Source organism: Lontra canadensis, unplaced genomic scaffold (assembly GCF_010015895.1).
Source record: "Lontra canadensis isolate GAN:19392208 unplaced genomic scaffold, GSC_riverotter_1.0 scaffold2, whole genome shotgun sequence".
NCBI classification, from domain to species: Eukaryota; Metazoa; Chordata; class Mammalia; order Carnivora; family Mustelidae; genus Lontra; species Lontra canadensis.
The window spans coordinates 9,522,366-9,549,899 of NW_022630996.1; the positions used below are offsets into that span (position 1 = coordinate 9,522,366).

Genomic DNA, 27,534 nt, shown 5'->3' on the forward strand with positions numbered 1-27,534 from the left:
CTCCCTAGCAAGCTCCAGTTGGCACTCCGCTACCGGCACCGGGTAAAATCACCCAAGTCATAGAACACTTCTATAGGCTAACCCTTCTGTAAATAGTTCAGTTTACTATCCAAGAAAATAATCAGCAAACCCCAAAGAACTCTTTAAAATGAAAAACCCACGTTTTCACCTTTCAAACACTGGCTATATAACTGTCAAGTGCCAAGAGTGTCACCATTATTATGTCAACTATGCATACCAAAATAACAAACATACACCAAGTAACTAGAGTGCAGTGCGCCTGGTGGTGGGAGAGTAAACGGGATACAGAGGGTAAAATATTCACCAAAGTACCTGCCACATCATTGCTTCTCTTAGCTATTGTTATTAGTTTGGGTGACGGCTAATGTGCATGTGATGTTTACCACTGTTTACTGTACTACTAATAAATTAGATAAAGAGGGTGCCTGGGTGGTTCAGTCGGTTAAACATCTGCCTTCTGCTCAGGGTCCTGGGAGTGAATCTCTCTTCTCTCTCTGCCACTCATGTTCATTCTCTCTTTCTCTCTCTCAAAAATAAATAAAATCTTTTAAAAAATTAGATAAAGAGGAGGAGGGGAAAAAGGAAAAGGAAGCAGAGGAGAAGAATAAAGAGACAAAGAAATATGTTGGCCAATATTTATTTAGCATTTTCTCTGTGCCAGTCATTATCCGCTATTTATGTGTATTATCTCCTTGTGCTGTGGGGGAATATGGAAAAGGCAGAAAGGGATACAGCCTGGCAAAAAAAAGGCTTCGGTCAGTTACGGAAGAAGAGCTCATGTGGATTTGATTTTAGAGTTTATCCTAGACAGTTGAGAAACAGTGAAGAATTTTTAACAAGATGATGACATGCTCAGATTTGCATTTTAGAAAGGTCATGCTGGCAGCGTGAGACATAGATTGTACTAGGGAAAGACTGGAGGTGGGAGACCAGTTAGAAATGCAAGGCTCTGGTGGCAGTTCATGTGAGAGACGCTAAAGGTCTGGAAAAGTTATGTTGATGGAGAGGAGGGGAAGAATTTTAGGCAAGTTTCAGGGAGAGGCTGGACTAGGGGACACCATGGTGTGAGGAGAATTGCAGGGAGGAAAAAAAAAAATACGACATGCTTATAGCATATCAACCTCACTTCTTCCAATGTCATATAATTTGTGACTAATAATATGTGCAGATTGGCATTACAATATAGAGTAAAACTTCCAAGTTTCTCATGTAACAAAACAACAACTAAAAATTACATATAAAATTCTATACATCAATAAAAATATTCTCATTCTAAAGATTAAGACTTCCATTTTGAAGTTTCTAAAGATTTAAAAATACAGAATATTCCATTAGATTCTTCTTCCAGAGATACCTCAGTGAAACCTCTTTGTTTCCCACAGAAACATTTTCACAGCAATTTTAAACAGATAAGGACATAAATATCCTAGCTGTCCTATAACTTTCTAGAATTCTACAGAGCAAACGGCACTCACTATGAACTTCTTCTACCAACCTTTCTGCTTAAAAAATATACTAATTACAGGTCTTTCTTGCTTTTGTCTATTTCAAATGAAAATTAGAATTGAAATTTTCTCAAAGTTTTAAAAGATGACGTTCTCGCCCTCTCCAAAGTAACGTGCTTCCTGTTACTGAACACCAGAGGGCATCATTCCGTGAAAGCCAGGATTTGGGAGAGAGGGAGAAAGAGAAGGAATTCCGTGGCTAATGAAAGAAACTGATTTTTTAGTATGTACCCTTATCTACCATGAAGCATTACCATGGTAACAGCACCAGTTAAGATGATTGTATATTTAGGTCACAGTATAAAAGAAGGAACTTGAACATGAGGGGAAAAAAGGGAAGCAAAATAAAGACAAGAATATATGAAGTGTGGAAGGAGGCAAACCAGCCAGAACCTACCTCACTCGCCCTTTGCTAATAGCTATTTCACAAAGTCATGCCTCTCACAAGAAAGGGGGATAGTAAATTCTGACTAAAATTAAAAGTTGCCATTGAAATTCAGAACCGTAAGTACCCGCAATCTTGATAAATTAAGAGGAACTCGTTCAGCGTGGCAAAATGGAGAGACCACTATACTCCAAGCTGGGAGGTGTGTGTTCTTAGGAAGCTCCTCGTGACCTGCCTCTGCCAGAAAAGCCTCCGTACCCACTTGGGCACATATCGTGAGTTAACCTCAACGATATCAACACTCTCCTTCATCCTGCGCAGCAGACAAAAGGAAATCTTAGTGTAGCAAAAGGTGGAAAGAGCATCCGCCAAAATACCAGGTAATTTCAGTGCCCTTGTTTTCCTCTGCCAGAGGCATTCACAGATCAATCAGAATCAGCCTGCTGTGCCAACCAAGAATCTAGTTAGCACCAAATCTGCCTTGCTTAGGGTTTAGGGAATCCAACAAGTATATGCAGAGCTGAACTAAAAGGATGCGGAGCGGGACGCCTGGGTGGCTCAGTCCATGAAGCGTCTGCCTTCGGCTCAGGTCATGATCCCAGCGCCCTGGGATCGAGTCCTGCGTTGGGCTCCCTGCTCAGTGAAGAGCCTGCTTCTTTCTCTACCTGTGCCTGCCACTCTGCCTACGGTGTTCTCTCTCTCTCTGACAAATAAATAAATAAAAATCTTTTAAAAAAATAAAAATAAAAAAGGATGGGGAGAATAATGCTTAACTCTGAACACCAGAGTTTTGACTTCCCCAAACAGAGGGAAAACGAATGCTGCCACTATTCAGAGAGCCAATCAGCACAACGTAAGGCAAAGACTGAAGTCCAACCGGCTTGTGTTTGCAACTAGGGGCTGCAACTTACCAGCTGTGCAATCTTGAGCCATTACCTGATGCCTCCGAATGCCGAAAAATGGGGACAATGACGTTTACCTCTGTAACATGACTGTTAAAATGACACAACGAGAATTGATTCATCTATTCATTCATTCAACACATATTTAAAAGCTCCTAGGATGCGCCAGACACTATCTTCAACGGTGGGGATAAAGCACTAACAGGACAGATGATATAATATACGAAAGGTGCTTAGGACAGTGCCATCAACTTAGAACACACTCTATGAAAACTCATTTCCAAGGAAAAACAACCTGCTTCCTTTGTCCCACAGAAACCACACACACCACCACCACCACCATGCCCACGTGACTCAGCTAAGATTTGGGGTATGCAATTAGGACACTGGCTCTGATGCCCCGTAACAAAAGCAGTCCCAACGCCCTGCTCAATGAAGGAAGTGCAGACGGTGACGGGGAATGAAAGGCAGGTATTAATAGTTGCAAGGAGAATTCTGATGGTGTTTGATACATAGGAGTCTGAGGAAAATGACACAGAATTCATACCATAAAATGTCCAACCAACTCAGAGATAAGTTTAAATGAAGAAAACCAGCCCTTCAAGAGAAATGTGTGACAAAATGTTTGTCAGTCTCTAGATCCTACTGAGTGAAGTGAAGAAAGATTAAGATCAGATCATGAGTGGGGTGTGATGTGAGTGGCTGTGTTGAGATAATCACCGATAGGCCTTCTGTCACAGGCACACTGCGAAGGCTGACATCAGTGACGGAGCTTGAACCAAGAACTTTGGGGGCTGTTAATGGCACACTCACACATTCTTGTCCTCACAGATTTCTCCCCCAGTTCCTCTTCATTTCCTGTTACTCAACTGCTCCCTCTTCTTCCTCTTTTGCACCTGCCTTAACTTGGTCACTGCTGTGGCCAGGAGAGATAAGTGTTTCCTAATCAGCCTACCTGTCTTCCTCCACTGAGGTGGGTTTCATGCCTTTCCTGCCTTCCCTGTCAGCCAGCAGGCTGGGGACTGCTGTTTTCCTCAGACCTCAGATGCTGCCCCTCCTTCCTGTGCCCTTGGCCCTGGGGGATGGCTGCCCTGGATTAGAATTGGAAAATGCCACTAGAAGGTACATCCAAGCGCTTGATATTGGAATTATCTGGGTAAAGAAGAGAAAGGGTCACATTTGGAGTAATGTGGTTTGTAAAAGTGAAGACAGCCTCTCTCTCTGCCTACCTGCAGAACTGAATGTGGGGACTCATCCCAAAGGGACTTTTACCTACATCTGAATGCTAGTCCCTTCCATATCTGCCCGTGAAGTAGAAAGCTGCAAATGTTTTCTTTGGGCTCCCTTGAACTTGAACTATGGTAGGGATATTCAAATCCACCTATTTTGTCACTCCAATCCCTCTCCAGACACCCTCAGGCATACTTACATAAACAAATATGCCTCTTTCTTTTGTAGGAAGACCAAGCATCTGTTGGGAATTTTGGGCCCCAGGGCTCTCCCTCACTCCCACCCCACTTCATTCATAGAGGGTTTTTTTTTTTTTTTTTTCAAAATTTGTTTTTTTTTTTTTTTTCAGTGGTCCAAGATTCATTGTTTATGCACCACATTCATAGAGTTTTAAAACAGTAAGCTGACTTGGCTGGAATTTCCACACCTTTACTTTCCAGCTTTAATCGACCTAATTGTTTAGCCTAGTAAAAAATACAGAACCAAAAGACTTTGCATATCTATGAACTGCCTCAACTGGAACACATTACTAATAATAGTAATAGCAATAAAAATTCTTCTGGCATTAACATATTACTTCTTGAGACCTTAGGCACCAAATCCTGCAAAGCTGCGACACTGTCAGCCCAAAATTCTTCCATGTGACAAATCTCTGAAGTCCACTTTCTAAATTGTAACCCAATACATTTCCCAACGTGAAACTGTCTTCTGGCCAAATCAACCAGTTTACCTCTATGATTATCAGTTCCTTGTTATTATCGTCCAAGTAAGACAAGCACACATGCCTAACTGCAGCTTCTAAAGTGTACTGTTATCATTATTTGCTTATCAGTAAAAATGTAATCTCCCTGCCATATGCTTTCCAATACAATGTATACACATGCAGACTGCCCACAGAACAGAATGCAGGGCCTTTCAGGGCCTTTGCCAAAGGATGCCAGGCTGAGCATCAAGGGGAGTTTACGAGCTGCCTCACTTCCAGAGTCCTCTTAAATGCAGTAAGCCAGAAGAGCCGGGAGTGAGGTCAGGTTCTGGTTACCCAAGGATATGGCCATTTGGACTTCCCTGGTCCAGCAGGAGAAAGGCTGCCCGCTGTGGCTGGGCTCTGGCCTGAGGCATGCCCAAAGTAGCGGCCTGGGTGCCCCAGCCTCCTGCCCCTTAACGCTGAGCAAACACAGCTGGAGCCAGAACTCCCTGGTCTTTTCCCCAGAGACTCCTCACCCTCACTCCACCCCACCCCCCAAATCAAGTTTTTCCCAAGCCATTCCTGTCACCCCATGGTTCCCCTCTCCAGTCTGCATGGCTCCCCTCTCCTCCAGCCCTGACCTTTGCGTGGCCCTGGCGGCGGCCAGGGCTGCACGTTGCCCCCACTTCGGAGCAGGGGCAGCATGCCAGAGCACGGGCCGGTGTGGGGTAGAGCGCGGGGACCTGTGCTTGTGCTGCTGGCTGCGCGTACTAGGGGATGGTCAAACCGCACGCCGGGCTGCTACATACCCACTGCCACCCAGCACTAGGAAAAAGAGCAAGAAACGCAAAAACAAACCAGAGAGAGAGGAAAGGGAGATAGAAAGTCAGTGTGTGGAATTCTGAAGCTCAAGGACTGCGAGGCGCCGGCTCCGGCTGGGCTTGCAGCGCCTGGCAGGCAGACTCAGAACCCTCCTGTGACTGAGGCCACAGACATCCCATGGCCGTGAACTGACATAAGGACACAGGAGGGCGGTTTGGGTGAGCTATCAGCAGGCAGCTCTGCTTGCCTTAGGCAGTTACCTCTATTTCTCTGCTCTTGTCCTGCTTCTCTGCACCAAAGACTCCCACAGATATTTCCATTCGGGCAACAGACTTGGTCTCCTGGCCTAGGGCTGGTGGCTCCATGGACCCTAGCATGGACGATTCTGTGGCTCAAAGCAGCCTTGAGGGCAGCGACGGGAAGGAGGGCAGAGAAAGGGATGGGGATCCTGGAGGAGGACTGAGGCAGTGGGAGTGTGCTGCTCTCTGGGTCAGTAATTCAGGGGAAACTTCCCTTCTTGAAAGCTCTCCCAGGGAACCTCCTCCACCCTGCGAGGGGCCCAGGGGCACGGGGCAGAGCGTACAGGTGGGATTTCTGTGCGATCCACCCTGCAAGGACCTGGACCGCACCTCCTGGGTTCCGTGAGCTACAAGTTAGCTGCGATCACCCAGGTCCGCAGGTGCGGATGACGAGGGGCACTGTGGGTGCAGCGGCCCCTAACTGCGACCCCGTGACCCACCTGCGTGGCCCAGGGCCCACCGTGAGGTGGGGGTCGGGGAAACCCTGGCATGATCCCGGATCTCGCGGGCTTTGGGCTGGGACAGTATCCCCAAGCCCCGGCGGACTGCTGACTTGGTGTGCGGGACCGAAGTGGGATGCGGTTGCAAGAGGCTTCCCCCTTCTTCTGTTCTGGGATCTTTTTCTCATTCTTATAACATCTCCCCTACCCCCCCGCCCCGCCGCTCCTTGATCCAGGTCCTCCGACCGCAGCACCTAGCCTCCTCCAACGGACCCAGCGCCGGCCCCCAAGGAACTGCTCAGAAGGCGGAGCCAGGGGACCGTGAGGGGCCGGGGCGAGCCGGGCCTCCACCCCAAACGCTCGGGAGAAGTGGCCAGACCCCCAAGCAGGAAGGAGCGTGAGGGACAGGAAAGGGCAAAGCTCTCCTTGTTTCTCTCCTGACAGCATCTTGGGGAGGGGGCTAGCACGCTAGAAGGGGAGCGAGGACCCGCAGGCGCCGCTCGCAGGCTGCCTCCGCCACATTCCGCCGGACTCAGTGACCCGCGGAATCGCGCCCCCGCCTCGCGCTTTGCCTCGTTTGCCCCCTCCTTCCAAACCCGCCATCACTTGCCTTCAGCCCTCCAAGCCCCAGCAGTCAAAGTTTCCGTCTGAGAATCTGCACTTGTGGAGGGCTATCTCCCAATTTCCCAGTCCCCGACCCCTTCACGCCGGCTTCTGGGGACTGGGAGGGACCCTGCCGTGCCAGGGTCGCTGAGAACTGGGCAGCGCGGCGCCCTTACCTGCGGCCGGTGTAGCTCCAGCTGCCTCCCGGGACTGCGATTTCCTTGGTGAAGGCTGGCAGGAACGAAGAGCCCTTCGCAGGTTCGGGGCTGACTGGCCCCGGGAACGGGCTGCGCACCGCTCAGAGTCCGAAGCCAGCTGCCAGCTCCTTTTCTCCCTTGATCTTGCAAGAAAAAAGGCAAAGATTAGTTGGTGCCGCGACACCCGGAGGGGTGGGGCGGGGAGGCGGGGTGAGAGCGGACCCAAAGGATCGGACGAGAGCTGCGGGGCTCGGGCGCGCGCGGGCAGAGTCGCGCACCCCACACGGGTCCCGGTCACTTGGCGTGTCTGGAACCCCTTCGCGGTTTGGGCTGGAGTTAAACTGACGCTGCCCCCGCCCTCCACACCAAACCACCACAGGCAAGGCAGAAAGGACTTTCAAACCTGGCTTTGAGGAAGAAGGCGAGTCTGGAGAGCATAACAGAACCAAGACCTGGATGCACCCGCGGGCTGGGCGGGATTCATTTCTTCACCAAAGTGCTTGGGGAAGTAGTAATTAGTGTGGGGGCAACACCTACTTCAGTGCCTCCGGCGATGTCCTAGTGGGATCTGCGGTTTCAAGGCTCTTAGCCAACCCGCAGGCTGGCGTGTGTGTGTGTGTGTGTGTGTGTGCGCGCGCGCGCGTGTGTCTGTTAGTGTGTGTGTGCGCGCACGGTGGCTCGCTCCCTGGAGCGGGTCTCTGCGCCCCGGCGCCTTTGGTATAGCAGAAGACCGTGTCTGTTCCTGCGTGAGTGTTCCATTAGCTGCAATGGGCGGACAATTTCTGGAGAGAACATTTACAATTTTCTTCCAATATGACAGGATTAGTTGCTGTTGAAGGGGCTCCTCCAATGAAATCTCCTCTGCTCTCTGATTTGGCGGTTCTTCTGAGCAAATATGACAGCCTTTTCTCCAGGCTCCTTTCCGCTTCTCCACGTCCATCCCGAGAGCCCAGCTCTCCATCTGCAATTTCTACACCAGAACCTTTACAATTACCACCACCACCCAGTCCCATTCCTGCAAGTACATGATTGCTATAGAGGTGACATGACACATTGGGAAGAACACAGTGTTGCTTCTAAGTTGCCGAAGATGCTTAAGCTCAATTTTTTCCAGGTGGGAAAATGTTAGAATAAATCCACTGTGCTTTGTAAACATGTAATCATGCTGAACTATTTACAGATTGTTTATTTCTTTTGGATATTGGCAAACGTGTTACAGAGAGAGGTAAATTTTTTTTTCTTCTAATTTTAAGCATGGTCTAGTGTCCATGTTTTCTTCAACTAGTAGGCATTACATTACAAAGTAACTTCATGGAATTGGGGGTCTCCATGAAAATAATTAAGATGCAAACTTCTTGTGTTACAACAGCCTTAGGTTTTAAGTCTTCATAGAAATTCCTTCCAAGAAGACTACTTAACTATTTTTAGATACTAAAACCATTTGATAAAGGCACAATGTTATGATTCTAAAGCACAGCTGAGAACAAGACTTCCTTTTGCGAAAAGTAAATGTGTATATGAAGATAACATGGATTTTTACTTTTCACAATCAAATGAAAAACAATGAAACCTTAAATTGAATAACACAGAATTAGATACATCACCTCTTGTATCACAAAGACAAAGAACAAGTTGGTTTAATATATCCGATACAATTCAGTTGAATTCTTGATGCCCAGGTTTTGCTAGGTGTCAAAGAGCATATGGAATAGCAAAAGTTAGTATCCCTTTTCTTTGCAAGTTTCCAGTCTTATTAGTTAGGAAAGACACTCCTATGAGACACCCATGTAGCAGCTGACAATCAACGTGATAGATTATACAGCAATACAAATTCACTGAGAAAGGGAAATCCTATACTGAAAAGTACCTTCAGCTTCCAAATCCCTACATCCTGCCATCACCAAAAGATTCTAAGATATTTGTTAGAAAATCAAGACAGCTTTGTCCAATCTTGGTCCTACCCCGCCCCCCCTAAGCATTTGGTCCATGACATTAACAATCTGAGGTAGTCACTTCCTCTCCTTTAGGGGCTGTTTAAAAAATGAATTCACATTCTCCTTCCTTACTCCATTTCTTTTAAACCCTAAAAACCCAAGGAGTTGCTTAAGTCTTTTTGAACCACCTACCAGTACAACCTCCCCCCCCAACACAAACACAAGTGAAAGCAGAAATGTAAAGCGGAATGGATCCCTGACCAGTGATGGGGAAGAAAACTCAGCGATCTTTTACTAATTTATTCTTTCGTATCATTAATGCCTTCTTGTATAAATAAGACTACACATTCCAAAAAAAGCGGTACAAGCAAAAAGCCAATGAAAGCTAACAAATAGTTTCTTAAACTTGAATAAAACAGTCTGTGAATAATTGAACTACTGTGTTCAAAGGAAGTCACTATACTCATGGCCTTTTGGAAACGAGCTTCAAATGAAAGCAGCATTTTTGCCAAACAATCAGCAATGATGTCCATTTTCTTCCTCTAGATCATCACTGGAGACACTTTGTTTATGTATATTTATAGTTGTGCCACTCACTGTGAGATTTTGGAAAAATTATTTAATTGCCTGTAAAAGGGAGATAATGATATGGTATCTCCTGGGGTTGTTTTAACGAATAGAATTAATTCATGTAAAATTTTCAGCCTGTTATATAGCAAATGAGCTATAACTGTGACTGTTGGGATTTAAAAACATAGATTCTTGGACCATACCTCTGACCTATTGAGTCAGAATATTTAAGAATGAGTCTTGCCAGTGGGAACCATACTGCTCATCAACACCATGCAATAAGTAAGCATCTTAAACATAGTCCATCATAACACAGATTCCCCAGGTCCCCATCCTTTTCCCTTCTAGTTTCTCTTTCTTTATAAGGGAAGATCATGTGTATTCTGAGCATTTTACTTTTATTTTTTTTTCTTTTAAGATTTTGTTTATTTATTTGACAGACAGAGATCACAACTAGGCAGAGAGGCAGGTAGAGAGAGAGGGGAAGCAGGCTCCCTGCTGAGCAGATAGCCTGATGTGGGGCTCGATCCCAGGACCCTGGGACCATGACCCGAGCCGAAGGCAGAGGCTTTAATCCGCTGAGCCACCCAGGAGACCCCTTTACTTTTATTTCTTAAGCCAGTTCCCTAAGATAGAAGAGTACACCCCAATTCCAGCATTCAGCTTTTACATTTATTAGTAAGTCATGGTGTGGAACATTTTCAAAAAGTGCTTTTTAAAGACTTTGTAGAATGTACCTATGTGTTCTCCTTTATCTACATGGCTATTTTCCACCTCAAAGAACACTAATAAATTAGTAATTTCCATTTGTGAAGACAAACTTCATTACCTACAACCTCATAAAGCTAGTTTTAGGCATGGATTGAAGAGCTCTGCAGCCTGAAAGGGATGACTTTGAATCTTTGACAAAGCACCCTTTTGATTAAGACTGTGAATAAGGTCACTACTAACACTGAGAAGAAGGAGAATGGCACGTCTCATTCCTGGGAAGGTGGTGCATATTTTATCGTGGCACGTTGATTTCAGTGCAGTAATAATTAGGGTTCAGTAATTAGATGCACAAATCAGCACTCTATCATCATAAGTGGATTAAGAGGGTGACAAGTTCAACTCAAGTGATTTCCCACCAGGTATGGCGGCCATAACATTTTCTTAATTTTCTGCTTTCAAAGAACCAAGAAAGAAAATGAAGGTGAAAACTTGGCCTCCATGGGGAAATGGACCAAGTGCAGGAGAGCCTGCCTCCTTCACCTCCCACTCACACAAAGCCTTCAAGAGTCGAACAAGGAAGGCACAGCATTTATCAGCAGGAGATTTGGGAACTGCAGGCTGACTTGGATAATACCTGCCAAAGGAAGTTTTCTATTCCTTGACCTCAGTGTGCAATAGAACAACCCTGCATTAAAAGTGACCCTCCACTAGATTACAATCACAGCTTAAAATGGGTTCTTCAGTGTCCCTCACTGTTTTGAAATCTTAATAACAGCCCCATAAAAGAAACACTATTCTTCTGAGAGTTTTTTGTTTTCCATATAAACCTTCTTGGAGTAATTGAAATGCTTCTATTCTTTAGCTAGAAAAGATGATCTCTTTTTCTTCCAGAAAATCCTAAGCTTTTTTTCTTTTTTTCCCCCAGACCGGGCAACAGGAATTTCCACATACAAATGGAAATCATTCTGATGGACAGTGTTTGTGGAGAGTCTAACAAACAAATAGCTTGGCTATTTTTTTTTTCCTTTTCCTTTTTTCTTGAAGTTTGGTGTCACAGCTGTGTTAAAAGCTTCCTGTACTAGCAGGGATGGTGTTATCTACAGCCCGAAAACTTTAACTGCTGCTGAGTCTAAAATATTTAAAATACAGTTCAGAGCTCTTTTTCAAACAGGGAATGCAAAGAAGGAGGGAGGCAGGGAATGAAACACCGCCCTATAAAATGTTAAGAGCTGCAATGGTGATAAATCAGTGTTAAGCATGCAGGAGAAAAAGGCCACTGGGATGCATGTTTACTTAGAGAAGCATCTAGTGTATGTGCATTCCTCCTACCAGGCGGTAATGCTGAGATCCTTTTCGGAGGTAACCTCTAACACAAAGAGAACTGAAACATTTCAACTGCCTTCTACCTCGGGGTATATTTCGACAAACAGCTTAAGCTTCCTCCTTCCACAGCGTAAGCTGGATGCTGGTGTCTAAGGCGGAGATAAGATTCTAGAACACAAGTGCAAAGTGAAACTTTTATTAGACTCTTCTCTGGGTATGGGGCTCCAAATTACTTGAATCCATGGCCCATTATGCAGGAAAGGGTAGTGTAGAAATACTCAAAATCCTTTTACTCTGTGAAGAAACCTAATTTCTTAGAATTTAATTTAATTCTTAATTTATGTGAACTCATGGGAATTCACATAATTTCTCAGATCATATACTTCACCCTGTTCTTAAGCTACAAGGGTCTTTCAAGGGAAGGGTGGAAGTGCTAACCACTCAAAAAAATGATATCCTGGAGCCCCCAAAGCACAGGACAGCCTCCTCACGAAATGTGATTTACCCTCTATTTAAAGAGAGTGACTGAGATCACTGTGATGCAGAAAGCCGAGGTTTGCCAAACAAGACTCAAACTGAGTATGTTTGATAATATCATTCCATACAATTCCATACAGACCTTTTCACTCTTTTTTTTTTTTTTTGGTCATTTTATTTATTTATTTTTATATATATTCAATTAGCCAACATATAGTACATCATTAGATTTCAAATGTAGTGTTCAATAATTCATCAGTTGCATCTAATACCCTCTGCTCATCACATCACATGCCATCCTTTATGCCCATCATCCAATTACCCCATCCTCCCCGCAACCTTCCCTCCAGAAACTCTGAATTTTTCTCCTAGAGTTAAGAGTCTCTCATGGTTTTTCTCCTTCTCTGATCTCCTATTCAGTTTTCCTTCCCTTCCTCATGATCCTGGGCACTGTTTATTATATTCCACATATGAGTGAAAGCATATAATTGTCTTTCTCTGATTGACTTATTTTGCTCAGCATAAAGCCCATTTATATAGATGTAGATGGAACTGGAGGGTATTATAGAGCTTTTCACTTTAAAAACACTTTTACTAGCACGCCCAAAAAGGAAACAACAAGGCAGCCTACAAAATGGGAAAAGATACATGCAAATGCCCTATCTGATAAAGGGCTAGTATCCAAAATCTATAAAGAACTTACCAAACTCAACACCCAAAAAAACAAATAATCCAGTTAAGAAATGGGCAGAAAACATGAATAGACACTTTTCCAAAGAAGACACCCAGATGGATAACAGACACATGAAAAGATGCTCAATGTCACTCATCATCAGGGCAATACAAATCAAAACCATGATGAGATACCACCTCACACCTGTCAGAATGACTAAAATTAACAACACAGGAAACAACAGGTATTGGTGAGGACGTGGAGAAAGGGGAACCTTCTTGCACTGTTGGTGAGAATACAAAGTGGTGCAGCCATTGTGGAAAAGAGTATGGGGGAGGTTCCTCAAAAAGTTAAAAATAGAACTACTCTACAATGCAGCCATTGTACTACTAGGTATTTACCTGAAGGATACAAAAATACAGACATGAAAGGGTACATGCACCCCAATGTTTACAGCAGCATTATCAACAATAGCCAAACAATGAAAAGAGCCCAAATGTCCATCAACTGATGAATGGATAAAGAAGAGGTGAGAAATACATACACATATATACATGACATAGATGTATATATGTGTATACATATAGGTGTATATATAATGGAATACTACTGAGCCATCAAAAAAATGAAATTTTGCCATTTGCAATGACATAGATGAAGTTAGAGAGTATTATGCTAAGTGAAATGAGTCAGAGAAAGACAAATACCATGATTTTACTCATATGTGGAATTAAGAAACAGAACAGACAAACATATGGGAAAGGAGAATAAAAGAGAGGACAACAAACCATAAGAAATTCTTAACAACAGAGAACAGAGGGTTGATAGAGGGAGATGGGTGGGGGATGGGCTAGATGGGTGATGGGTAGTAAAGAGGGTACTTGTGATCAGCACTGGGTATTATATATAAGTGATGAATCACTGAATTCTACTTCTCAAACCAATATTGTACTGTATGTTAAGTAACTAGAACTTAAACAAAAATTTAAAAAGCAAACAAAACCCCCCAAAACTAGCACACCCAAAGAAGTGTCCCTAAAGTACTCCTTGATTTCCTGGGCCTAATGAGATGGATCCGGACACTTTGTCTCTTTCTCATTTATTCAGCAAGATCCCTGGGTTTGGGACTTAAGGGCCTCATTTATAAATCTCATAGGCAGTACTGTATAAATCCCTACTGAAAGGAATGAGGTAAGGTCCCAGGCAAAGTCAATGTACATGCTACATTCCTACAATGCTTTTAGTGACAAATATCTTCCTAGAAAGAGAGTTAATTTAAAAAGCATGCCAAATAAACGTGTATCGGTAATCACTGAAAGTCTTCAATAACAACCAGTTAAAATCTAACCTCAAAGATCCGCAGCTGACACAATGTGCTCTCCTTTTATTGATGCCAGGATACAGAGTATATAGATTCTCCTACTTGACAGTAATCCCCTGGAAATGTTCCTTTCTTGAACAAGTTTCATGTAAGCAAGCTAAGCAATCATGTAAAGCAATACTGGGAAGGCATTATTAAAACTTAAGACATACATTAATGACCCATGAAGGGAACTGAATATGCCACCCCCCGCCATGCCTCTTTGACATATTATTTTGAGCTGGTTATTTTTAAGGAATAGGAGATACACAAGTTCTGAAAACTGAGAAGTTGCCTTTTTAAAAATCTTTTTTTTTTAAGATTTTATTTACTTATTTATTTGAGAAAAAGAGAGCTAGAATGAAAGAGGGAGAGAGAAGGGAGGGGCAGGGAGAGAGGGAGAGAGAAATCTAAAGCAGACTTGGCATTCAGCATGGAGTCCCACACGGGGCTTGGTCTCAGGACCTTGAGATCATGACCTGAGCAGAAATCAAGACTTGGAGGCTCAACTGACTGAACCACCCATGTACCCCATTAAAGTTAGCTTTGGTAAGAGGCATTTATAGGGGAAATCTCCATTTATAAAGGTGTCTCCTCTCGGTACCAGGAAGAGAAGGATGACAAAATCTTTGGAAATTCTTATCAATGGAGAAAGTGAGGACTTAAATCTGCATCAGACCTGACTCTCACTTACTGTTTTTCTGGGTAACTTCCTGTAACTGCCTTCATTCCTCTTATCTTGTCTTTAGCTGGAGATGTTATTCAAGGTGACAGCCTTGAATAGGTGGGCCATTACAGGAGAGTTACTCAGTTTTCCTGGGTCTCTCCCATGTATTCCCATGTTAGTAAATTTTGCTTGTTTTTCTCCTATTAATTTTTTTACTATGGGGGGGGGTCTCAGCCAAGAACCTAGAAGGGTGGAGGGAACATTATTTTTCCTCCTCTACACCATCTACCAAAACCTTGGGTTCATGCTTTACAGTATGCGGGACAACAAATGTAACTAAAAGTCACGGGATTCCATGCCTAATTTCCAAAGTTAGTTAATGGAGATACCTAGAATAGGTATCCAAAACTCTCCACACAGCAAAGCAAGGTTTAGGTTCACAACTTATCAGGTATGTGATCTCAGACAAAAATGCTTAGTCCTTGGAGTATCTGGGTGGCTCAGCGGGTTAAAGCCTCTGCCTTCAGCTCGGGTCATGATCTCAGGGTCCTGGGATCGAGCCCCGCATCGGGCTCTCTGCTCAGCGGAGAGCCTGCTTCCTCCTCTCTCTCTCTCTCTGCCTGCCTCTCTGCCTACATGTGATCTCTGTCAAATAAATAAATAAAATCTTTAAAAAAAAATGCTTAGTCCTCCTCCATCTCAGTTCCCTCATATGTAAACAATGTGTAGATTCTGCCCCAGAGTCGTGATGATCAAAAGACATCATATCTGTGAAAAGCACTTTGTAAAATGTGAATTATTACTAACTGACTAACTATGTAATTAAATTGTGATTCAAATGACTGATTTCTCCTTGACCAATTCTAACTCCCTTCAGGCAGGTACTTCCTTCTTAATTAAAAATAATGTCTACTTAAAATATTAACCAATATGTGGCTGGGGACAGGGAAAGTCTGGGGTATCATGTTAATATTGTGCATTCAAATCACATCAGAAAAGAATATATGTGAATTCCTACCAGAAAAATGAAGGAGTCATTGGTGCCTCCTTTTGTTCACATTCTTGGTCTCATCAATTCCTGGTTTGGAATACTGAATCTAGGTACCCCTTGTCCTTATATGGCTCTCAACAAATAAAGATAAATTTTCTGTTCTGAAAAGAAGATGTTCTAGGGCCTGTCCTGCCTCGCATCAAATACAGAATTCCAAGGTTTGCTTTGCTCTGGCTTCTAAAATTCTAAGTAGTGATACCTGTTCACTTTCGGAATGAGTTTCTAATCTCATAAAGTACTTTATGATAGTAAAATGCTATAGACTAACTCTTTATGAATCTACACATTTATAAAAGAAACTGACTTCCTCAAATTCACAAATGTTTTCTCATTCCAAGCCTATTTGCTTTTAAATATCGTCTCAGGCCCAACTGCTACCCTGTTCTTACACATCCTATAGATTGGCTTGAGATTCACCAGAGAATCTAAGCCCCAAATCTCTACTTCCTAATGCTTCTGAGTAAGTTTAGACTTGGACTCCCTCTTAAATGTATATATTTCTGATCTGAACCATGCTCTTCCTATCTCTTTTAAACCTAACAACATTTCCTGTACATCAGGGTGTGGTCAGTACAGCTGAGCTGTAGGCACAGCGGGCCTTTCCCCCAGTAACCAAGTCAGCTTTCTTTAACCATATTCAGTCTCAACTGTATTCAATGCAGTTAACTGATCACAACTTGAAAACTCTGGGGAACATTTCTTGGGATACTACCATACTAATATGATAATGATTCTCAGGGAGGAATTTTTTTTTTAAGATTTTACTTATTTATTTCACAGACAGAGATCACAAGTAGGCAGAGAGGCAAGCAAAGAGAGAGGAAGGGAAGCAGGCTCCCTGCTGAGCAGAGAGCCCGATGCAGGGCTTGATCCCAGGACCCTGAGATCATGACCTGAGCCAGGCAGAGACTTAACCCACTGAGCCACCCAGGCACACCCTCAGGGAGGAATTTTAAAACTCAAGTTAAAATAGGAATTGTCTTTGGCACTGGGCTTATTACTTTTGGCCAAAACACTAATATGCATATTAACACAAATACATTACTTATATTTCATTAAAAATAATCACAACACATTAAATACATGTCTCACTATGCCTGTTTAGTGATAATGACTTACTCTGAAATGTGTGAATTGGCAAAATGTCGTATTTCATTCTCCCTCCTCTCGAGAAGTTCTGGTTGTTTTCTTGTCGTTCTAATCTGGAGCTACCACTGGTGAATTTAACTTGTGACCTAAAAGGAAAGCACTGGGTTAACAGACTAATGAAAACAGAGAAATAGGAATAAATTCTAAAAATGACTGCAGTAGCTGGAAAGAGATTACAGTGGACAGAGGGAAAATGGGAAGAAATTGTGAAAAAGGCACTTCTTCAGATACTCACAATCTAAAAAAGACAACTAATAACTAGCTGTTATTATGTGTTATACATATGTGTGCATACAACACACGGCCTTGGCCTTGGGAGGAAGGCAAAATATGCTGTCAGGAAAGGGCAATGGGACACTGCTATTCTGTGCTCCTTTGCTAAACTGCTGGAAACTACAGCTTGGCTCTCACGCTGAAACCTGAAAGTTCTCAGCTCCTCCAATGCAGCTTATAAACCCATTTCACTGAGCTCTTAAGGTAATTAAGTAGCAAAAACAAAAACAGTCCTGAAAAGCCTTCTGTTTCTTTCTTTGTCTTTGCTCATTTCTTTCTTTCCCTGGTGCGATGACAGTTCTCTCTGGGGGCCTCTTTTAGAAGCCTGATGCCACAGAGGAAAAGAACTTACTCAAAAAACACTTGGGGTATGGTGATGGCAGGGAGGAGAGAGCTGCAAGTGTGGAGCCACCTAGTTGCTAAGGAGAAGGGTCAGAGTCTAATACTCAAAACTAGCATGCCACTGTGTCTCTCAAAATGGATCCACGGTGAACCAGAAAAATTAATCTCAGTGTTTTATTAAAGATATAAATAGCATCTCCTATGCCAGTGTTAAACAAAGCACAGCAGCACTAGGGAAGCAGTGTTTTTGAAGCATTTCTATGTGACTGTGTATAAACATGCAGAGTATTTGTTTAGCTTTCAATTCGCCCTGAAGAATAAAAGTGACCTTCTAGTATAGATAATACTTCATATGCAATGCCAAACAACACGAATTTGCAGATGAATGGTTCTTTTGGAGTAGATCTCCAGTTTCCATTCACCTTCTCCTATGTTTGCTCCTATCGCTGCAAATGTTTATGTATTTCCTTAATAGTGACCATCTTGACTCACTTAAAAACAACTTGCCAAACATTTGTCTATTTATGTGCACACTTCTGTGTGGTGAGATCAGCAAATAGCAAACTTCAGCCTCTCACAAAAAGGATGATGTAGTCTGTACACAGCACTGCCCTACTGCAATGGAATGAACTGGGTCAATGTGCACCCAGCCACATCTGGGAACATCAGCCCCTTGGAAGGAGGTTACTGAAGCACTGGGATACCAATGCACCATCTATGACCAACATCCTTTGGCGAACATCAAAGGATGACCTCATCCTGTATTTCTTAATTAACTCAGTATTGTAAATTTATGATTTTATGCTTCATTAATTTAAAAACAAATGTTAACCACCTGATAGATTTGTTCCAAAATCTGTTACAAAATAACCTGGCTTCCTAAGTGAAATGCAACAGTGATGTCTTGGTAGTAAGTGCTCTGGGTCCCAATCTGAATTCTTCTGGGTGACATGGCCTTGGACAGGTAATTTAACTCATCCATGTTTCATTCGCTTTATCTGCAAAATGGCAGTGTGCCCATCCTAAGCAATTCCAGGTGATTTAAAAAATATTTTAATACTTTAAGACTCATTATATTTTGAGAAACCAGCTATTCATAACAGTCCTTTGATTAACTTTATGATGATTTTTGTAATCTTTAATATTTATACATGCATGCTAAGTTTGTTAGGCAGAAAAATGCCTCCCCCTCCAAGATATCCACATTCTAATCCCTGGAATATATTAATCTGTTCCCATACATGGCCAAAAATATTTAAATGGCAAATGTAATTAAAGTTGTTAATCTACTGACCTTAATTTAAGATAGATTATCCTACATTATTCAGTTGGGCCCCAAGCTACACAAGTGTCCTTAAGACTCAGTATCAGAGTAATGTGATGTGATAAGGACTTGACTGGCCACTGTTGGCTCTTAAGATGGGAGGGGTCATGGGGTGCCTGGGTGGCTCAGTGGGTTGGGCCTCTGCCTGCCTCTCTGCCTACTTGTGATCTCTCTCTGTCAAATAAATAAAATCTTAAAAAAAAAAAAAAAAAAAGGAAAGGGCCATGAGATAAGGGATGAAGGAAGGCTGCCGAAACTGGAAAATGCAAGAAAGCAGATTCTCTCTTAGAAACTCCGGAAGCGGGGCGCCTGGGTGGCTCAGTGGGTTAAGCCTCTGCCTTTGGCTCAGGTCATGATCCCAGGATCCTGGGATCGAGCCCCACATCGGGCTCTCTGCTCAGTGAGGAGCCTGCTTCCTCCTCTCTCTCTGCCTGCCTCTATGCCTACTTGTGATCTCTGTCTGTTAAATAAATAAATAAAATCTTTAAAAAAAAAAAAGAAACTCCGGAAGCAATGTAGCCCTCCTGATACCTTGGCTGTAGCCTAGTGAGATTCATGTTGGTACTTCTGAACTACCAAATTATAAGATAATAATTTTACACTGTTTTAAGCCAAGTGTAGGATAATTTGTTATGATAGCCAAAGGAAACTAATATGCCAAGATTCCAGTAATGTCACAGTGATTTAGATATCATAGGCTCAACATTAATATAGCTTATCTGAATTTCCAGGTGAGTCCTCATGTTAGTGGTAATATAATTATGCCAAGTATTGCACCCAAAAGTCTCAGTCAAGTATACTGGCTACAATAATTTTCTTAGGGTGAGAGTGGGGGGAGGTGCAAAAGGTTTGAAGAGGCAGTTTACTGATATTAAATGTTCAGCACTTAGGACACTTCAACCTATTTACTAGTTTTGAGTTAGTACCTTGGAAAGAGAACAAGATACATTTTTCTACAACAGATGATGAGGATAGGCCCAAATGGTCAATTATTCTGTGGCATCAGTCTCTGTCAAGATCTCTGAGGCTTGGGAAGACTAGACTGATCTTAACCTGCGAAGGAATTATAAAGTTGCCTCCATTTTGGAGTAGCTCTTTGACTTACCATCAAACTCCTTCATCTGAATTTTGGCAAAGCCAGTTGAAACCAAAACGTCGGGTCTTCCCTGACCCAGTGCTACAGACCACATGTAGTGTCTGTGAATTTTCATGTATTGATTGCTTTCCTATGTGTTTTCACATGCTAGTCTCAGTCTCTGCCTTGAATCTCAAAGTCCTTGCTTATAACCTGTCTTTATAGTCCTGCAATGCTCTTGACCTAGAATAAAGGCAAACTGAGCTCACTACTAAAAGGCTCGGATAGAAGGTATGGGGGAAAAAAAAAGCCACCACAGATTATGCACATTCATTCATTTAATAAACAATATTTACTGCCTACTATAAGCTATGTATGTTTGTATATGCTAGAGCGAAAGGGTGACCAAGGCAAAATTTTGCTTTCATGGGCATCTTGTAGGAGAAGCAGGCAATAAACTGAAGAAAAAAAAAAAAAAAAAAAAAAAAAAAAAAAAGTGTGTGTGTTTTGTGTGTGTATGTGTGTAAAACAATTATAGTTACTATAAAATACAAAACAAGTAAAGAGACTAGTCTACATCAGATATTATGCAGTTTACTAAATAATTATAGTTCTCCCTCCTTACTGACACAAATTTTGGTAGGGTAGTCTCATGTGATCAGTTTTACTAGTGATGCATGGGTGGCACTGACAGGACTCAAAGCTGAGCATTCACCAGTGTAAGAACCTCCAGGGCTGTCCTTCCCTCTGATACAGCAACTGGCAACATTCGAGATGGTAGAAACTCCATACTCTGGGTCCCTGAATGACTCCTGCTAACCACACTGGATATATAATGGGGCTGTGAAATAAAACTTTGTTGTTTTATGCCACAAATATATCACTTTCCCTCTACAACAATTTATCCTATTCTGACTGATGAAAACAGTCAAGGAAGGCATGACACTACAGAGCTGAAACTTCATCAGAGACACAACTGGTGATAAATAAGCAGCAGTGTTGGGCTAAGAATATTACTAAAAGTGGAAAGAGCTCCTGTGAAGGTCTGGAGACATGCTTACACCAGGCGCTAATACAATGCTGTGTACCTCTTGAAACAGGCCTGGACATGGATGACAACTCTGGACAATGCCAGCTTTTTTTTTTTTTTTCCCTTACCCTGTTTCTTAACTAATCATTTCTATTTACATACTAATATTTATTTTGAAAAACATGGTAGATGTTTGAACCCATATCTTTAATTCTTAGCAATCTAATCCCAGAATTACAGGTAAGGACCTAACTTATTTCTTATCCATACAATTTCCTATTCAGGGGCAGTCATTTTTTTGGTAGTACCTTCATACCCTGGCCCAAGTTATTCTTGTAAATTTCTTTGTAACCCTGGGGGGAGGTTTAGGAGCCCATGCAGCCTCTGAATCACTGCAATATCACTTTTTCGCCCATTCATTTATTCAATAAATACTTTTTAAGCAACTACAATATGCCAGGTTCTGGGCAAACCACAAATACAATGGTGAACAAAGAACTTGCAGTGTAGTGCAAGAGATAAATATTAAGCAAGCAATCCCACAAACTCAATGCAAAGTGACAACAACTATGACAAATGTAATAGAATAAAGGTCATGTTGCTCTGAGAGCACAATGGGGGGATCTGAATCTTCCAGGAAGGTCAGAGAAGGCTTGCCTGAGAAGGGAAAGCTTCAGTTAACATCTCACAGATGCAGGAGGAATGAATCAGGTAAGGGGCTGAATGTTTGCTGGGAAAATGAAACCACAGGTCAAATGTTCTATGGTAGGAGAGAATGAGGAGGGTAGAAAAAACTAAAGAGAAACCATAGGGATGAAATGAGGTGTATGGGATGCCTTTGTTGAGAGGTGATGAACCGGGTAGGCATCGAGGAGGCAAGCCATGCATGAAATATAGTCATCTTTAAGAACTCTGTGTCTTTATAGTGAAGGTAGTGGGAAGCCACGAGAGAAGTCAAACGGGTTTGAGAAAAGATGACTATAATCAAATGTGTTTAAAAATGTGCCAGCCTCATTGAGGAGAATGGATTGGCGGAAAGCCAGAATCAATGGCGATAGGCTGACACGCCATTGTCCAAGACCAATGAACAGATGATGGCAAATTTGATGGCACTGTGGTAGGAAAGAGAGAAAAATGGTGAACTCCAAAATATTTAATGAGGTGAATTTTATGAAATTTGGCAAGGCATGGATATGGTGGAGGAAGAGGAGGATTTCGAGATGACAGCCTACAATCTGAGGTGGTGATGCCATTGACTAAAACTGGAAACACAGGAAGAGAACAAAAGCTCTCAGAGGAGGTTTCATGGTGGGCATACTGAATTTGAAGGCCCTTTCAGACAAACAAGAGGGAATGGAAAATAGTTGAAACTACAGATCTGAGACTCAAATAAAGGTCTAAACTAGATATATAACTTTATGAGTCATTTGCTCCTAGATGGTAATTGAAGCCATGGGTAAGACCAAGACTGCCTACGGAGAGATTGTGGAATGAGAAGCAGCAGGGGTGGGAAACCATGGAAGATTAGCAGAGCAAGCAAAGAAGGACCAGAAGATGCAGAGTTAGAACCAGAGCAGGATCAGGACCAACATTAGGAAATCTGAGGTCTGTCCACCATGGTCCAGTGAAAAAATTTTAAAGAATATCTGTCTCAATAAACAGGTTCTCCATAAAAGCATTTATTTCACAGATTAATTATGCAGTTTATCGAACTAGAGAATGAAGGACAGTTCCTTTCTCTGAAATCAGCTACCACTCTTTTCCCCCAAATTGTCCCAAAGTTGAGTGTTTATAAATGACAGATCCATTCTAAGAATATGACCATTGCAGTAGAGTGTCCTTAGGGAAGTGCAGGTGATTAACACACCTGTGGGAACAGGAGACCAGACAGCCTTTCATTCTAGGATGAAAATAAAGCAATGACCTACTTGGTCAAAACACAGACTTCCACCAAATGAAGTATCTGGAACATGTCTATACGTTCCAAGCAAATAAACAAACAGATACTTCCTCTGATCTACAAATAGGTATATAAATATATATATATATATTTTTTTTTTTTAAAAGACCCTAACATGTGTTTTGTAGGGGGAATTACTCACACACTTACACAGATGCAACTTTCTTCTCCTCTCACAGACTCTGTTATCTGATTTCCAAACCAAAAGAAGGTTAACTACATCCAATTATAAAAATTAAGGAACAGGCACACAAACACTAAGGAGAATGGATGATTAAAAACCTAGAAAGAGTGAAAAAGAGAAAAATCAATAAAAAATCCTCCTGAGACTTCCAGAGGCAGGGATCTCTGGGGCCACAGACAGAGCACAAAACCTGTCTTACCACAAGGGCCCTTGCAAAGTTTGCTGTGTTACAAGTTGGCTAAATATTTTTGAGTTATACTAATAATCTTGAGGTTAAATTATGCTAATGATACTCTTTCAAAGGGCAGAAAACCTGATACAATCTGTAGCTTAATTTCTTTAAAAAAAAATAAACAACACCAATAACAGGACTTGAAGGACTAAACTTTAATCATCTTGAAAATAAACGTTTCCCAAACTCTCATTTCTATATTGAGCTAGATAAATACATAAGCACGGTAAATTAATGCATTAGCTAATAGTCTTTCTTGACTTTAAACAATAACAGGAAGCATATTTAAACTTCATGTATCAGTTTGCTAGGACTTCCATAATAAAGTACCAAAAACTAGATGGCTTAGCAAAAAAATATTATCTCCTGATTCTTTGGCCAGACATCTGAGATCAAGATGTTGTCAGAGCTAGTACCTTCTGAGAGGTACAAGAGAAGAATCTGTTCCACGCTTCTTTCCTTAGCTTGTAAAAAGCCTTCTTTGGGTTCACATGACATTCTCTAGATTTGGCAAGTCTATCTCCAAATTTGCTCCTTTTATTAAGACACCAGTCATATTAGATTAGGGCTCACGCCAATGACCTCATTTTTACTTGTAAAGATCCTACCCAAAAAAGACCATATTCTGAGGTGCTGGGGCTAGGGTTTCAACACATTACTTGGGGAGGGGATGACACAATATAATCCATAGCATTTGATATCTGTACAAAATGAGTAAGTTAATAAATTATATTTGCTATCTGCTGTTAATGTTGGCTAAAGGTATGCTCTTTAAAGTTTATTTTAGTATTGATCAATTGCATTGAATTCACTTGCCTTATCTGCTTTGTGATCAAAAACAGTGTTTAAAAACTAATGACTATGTGTCCTGGATCCATTGTAGCCACTTATTTCTGTATGACACCCCACATACATTTTAATAAATGTCACCATTTTTGCTTAAGCCACCCCCCAAACAAACAAACAAACAAAACAAAAAAAACTAATGACTAGCCACTGTGCTCCCATAATATTTATCACAGTCAGCCTGGTGCTCTACTCTTCCATAAATATCACCTTCTCTAATCCTCTTGGAACCTTCTTGGGGACATGGACCATATATTGATAATCTAAGTATACAGGTTGCATCTAACATTGTGCTTTGTACATGATCCATTATTAACAAAGCATTTTTTTGAGGTGAATTGAATTGAAATATTAGTTGTGATAATAAATCTGCGAAGTCGCTACAGAACTGTATGAAGTTAATTGACTCATAGAGGAGATTGCCTTAGTCTCGTTCACCAAGTTCTAATTAAATAAGGTAATGAAAAATTGACAAATGGTAGCTTGATTAGACCAATTTTATCTATTTTGTTCTCTGGACATTCATCAGCTTTGCAATCCAGGAATGAATTTAATGAATGAGGATGGATCAGGATTCTGGTCCCATCTCTAAAACAATGAACCCAAGGATCTGACTGCCCAGCTGTTTTCGAGAGTCAGTCCAGTAGCATCTTGTACCTGGCCAGTGAGTTTGGCACATTTAAAATTAATTATACCTGACAGAATTGTCCTCAAGACCACATGCCATTCACAGAAATGAGAGAAAGAGTGTGAATATATGTAAGTTGTATTAAGATTCTACACTGTTTACTAATTTGTATTTAGGTTCTGTTGTCATTTTTAGGTGATTCAGATCTCAATTCTAATAACACCTTTTTGAAGATACTTTCCTGATCACACAATTCCTCTCTACCGCCTCCATTTCCTATCACTTACCCTTTTAGACGTTTTCTTGCTAGCGCTGACCACTATTGAACAGAATCATCTATACTGTTGTTTACCATGTGCTGCTCCAGGTTTCCCAACCCTCCACCTAATATAAACTCCATGACAGCAGGCGCCTAGTCATTCTTACTTACTGGTATCTTGCTTATCAGGTCTGCCTATAGTAGAAATGCAACGTTTGGGGAGTATGACTCTGCATGACTCCTCCTCTGTCCCAATACCAGTTCTCTGATCTCACCTCTTACCAATGTCTATTCATGCCACTTAAGGCTCAGTGCTTTCTTTGCTGTTCTTCAAATACATCAACCACCATGTCCTGCCTCAGAGCCTTTGCAGGTACCTTCCCCTCTACTTGGAATATTCTGGCCACAGAAATCTGCATGCTTTATGCTTTCACCTCTTTCAAATCTCTTCTCAATGTATCCTAGTGCCTTTTCTGGATAGAAGCCCCCTCCACCCTGAGGCTCTAATGCCTCACCTTGCCTTATTTTTCTCCATGGTTCACACAGTCTCACCTGACAGGGCATACATTTATTTCCCATACTGGATTTCTGTGAGGCATCACTCAGATATCCCTTCAGGAACTAGTCATTCATTCCCCAAGCTGTGGACAGTGGTACCTGCTCACAAGTCATGTGTTAAAAATCTGCTCCACTGCCCTTGACTAAAGGAAGTGGGCTCACTCAAGGTTTTGTCTCTCCCAAGGGGCAACCACATCAGATATATGGTCAGTGTGACGGCCATCACAGCTGCTGGCTGTCTCTGCAGTTTTTTGTTGCAATTAATTCTCAGTTTTGCCTTTCCCTCCACCCAAACCCATTTCGATCACTCAGACATGTCTTGATCCCTCATAAACCTGTACATAAACCTCCATTTCAGAGTCTGTTTTCCTGGGAACACAAGCTAAGACTTATATGGAGTATAAACTCCATGAGAATGGGGACTTTGTCTGACTCATTCTGATTCTCAGTTGCATCCTCCAGTGACTAGAACAGTGCCTGAGAAGTGCTTGATTAATATTAGTTGACCAAATAATGAATGAGAAGACAATCATCTCTCTTCCCAGAGAATTCATGGACAGAGATGGATTTTGTGTTTTTACTGGGAGACAATACAGAACAGCTTTCAGGAGATGCATTCAACTCCTTTGAAGAAAGCGTACTGTCACCCCATGAACAATCCCTATGGATAATTTATCTTGCATTACACAAGTCCAGTCTTCAATGTTTTCACAGAAACATCCGGAGTCATTCCAATGGGATTTCATAGCTCATCTGACCTTCCTAGAAACTATATGAAGAAGACATTTGAGCAATTTTCTAAATAATGAAACTTAAGATTAGCAAGTTTAAAATGATCGGCACCTAAGGCCACTCATTATTTGGACCTGGCAGAACTCACACCCAAAACCAAGTCTTCTGTACTTTGTGCCATGTTCCTTTTCATTCTTTTAAGAATCCAGTTATAATGACTGTGTTAATTTCATATAAATATAAACACACATGCACATGCACGTGCATATTTCCCACCACCACCCCGCCCACAGACTTCTTGTCCAAGGTTTATTTAAAACTTAAGGTCCTTCTGTGCACAGGCATCCCTCTTCAATCAAAACTCGCAAATTCCTCTGTAGAGGTGAAACAAGTAGAAACTTACATTAAAAGATTCCATTGCTTTTAAGACTCATTTATGGAGTTCTTTATACACACTGCAGGAAATACTAATCATTATGCCATTGATCTTCAGAAATCTTTCCTCCAAGAGTCACTGATTAGTCCTGTTACTACAGACATGTCAATATGGTTCGTCAGTGTCAGTTTCTTACAAAAGTCTAAATTTCAATAGAAGAGATGCACAAAATATTTAATATACTAAGGAGATATATATATCTATATATATAATTTTTTAAGATTTTACTTATTTGAGAGAGAGCATGAGAAGAAAGCAGAGAGCACAGCAGAGAGGAGGAGGGAGACAGACAGAGGGAGAAGGAGAAGCAGACTCTCTGCTAAGCAGGGAGCCCGATGAGGGACTCAACCCCAGGAACCCAAGATCATGACCGAAGCTGAAGGCAAATGCTTAACCTAATGAGCCACCCAGGTGCCCCTATACTAAGGATATATAGAAATCTATCTTTATGCACCCCTGTGTAAAATACTTTCAATCAATTCAAATTCAAAGAACAAATTCAATCAATACATGTATAATAATCCTAGCTACAATGTTTTTAAAAAAAACATTTTATATTCAGTAAGTTTTAACTTCATAATGGGTCACTTGAATCTTATGGTAAATGAGACAGAATATCTAACAGCATTAGGCCACCAAAGCTGTTCTAGA

The 27,534-nt window shown here is 41.9% G+C and overlaps 1 protein-coding gene across 2 annotated transcripts in view; it reads right to left on the reverse strand.

The window, feature by feature from the left end:
- The window catches only part of CHRM2 (cholinergic receptor muscarinic 2), a 141,344-nt gene extending 133,615 nt beyond the window's left edge, over nucleotides 1-7,729 (reverse strand). For both annotated transcript variants that reach the window (XM_032868477.1, XM_032868484.1), the window contains exons 1-2: nucleotides 7,493-7,729; nucleotides 7,069-7,232 (exon numbers count right to left, since the gene is read on the reverse strand). In XM_032868477.1, the coding sequence (XP_032724368.1) occupies nucleotides 7,069-7,232; nucleotides 7,493-7,527 (199 nt within the window). In that variant the 5' untranslated portion in view covers nucleotides 7,528-7,729. The remainder of the gene's footprint in view (nucleotides 1-7,068; nucleotides 7,233-7,492) is intronic.
- Nucleotides 7,730-27,534: the final 19,805 nt, after the last annotated feature.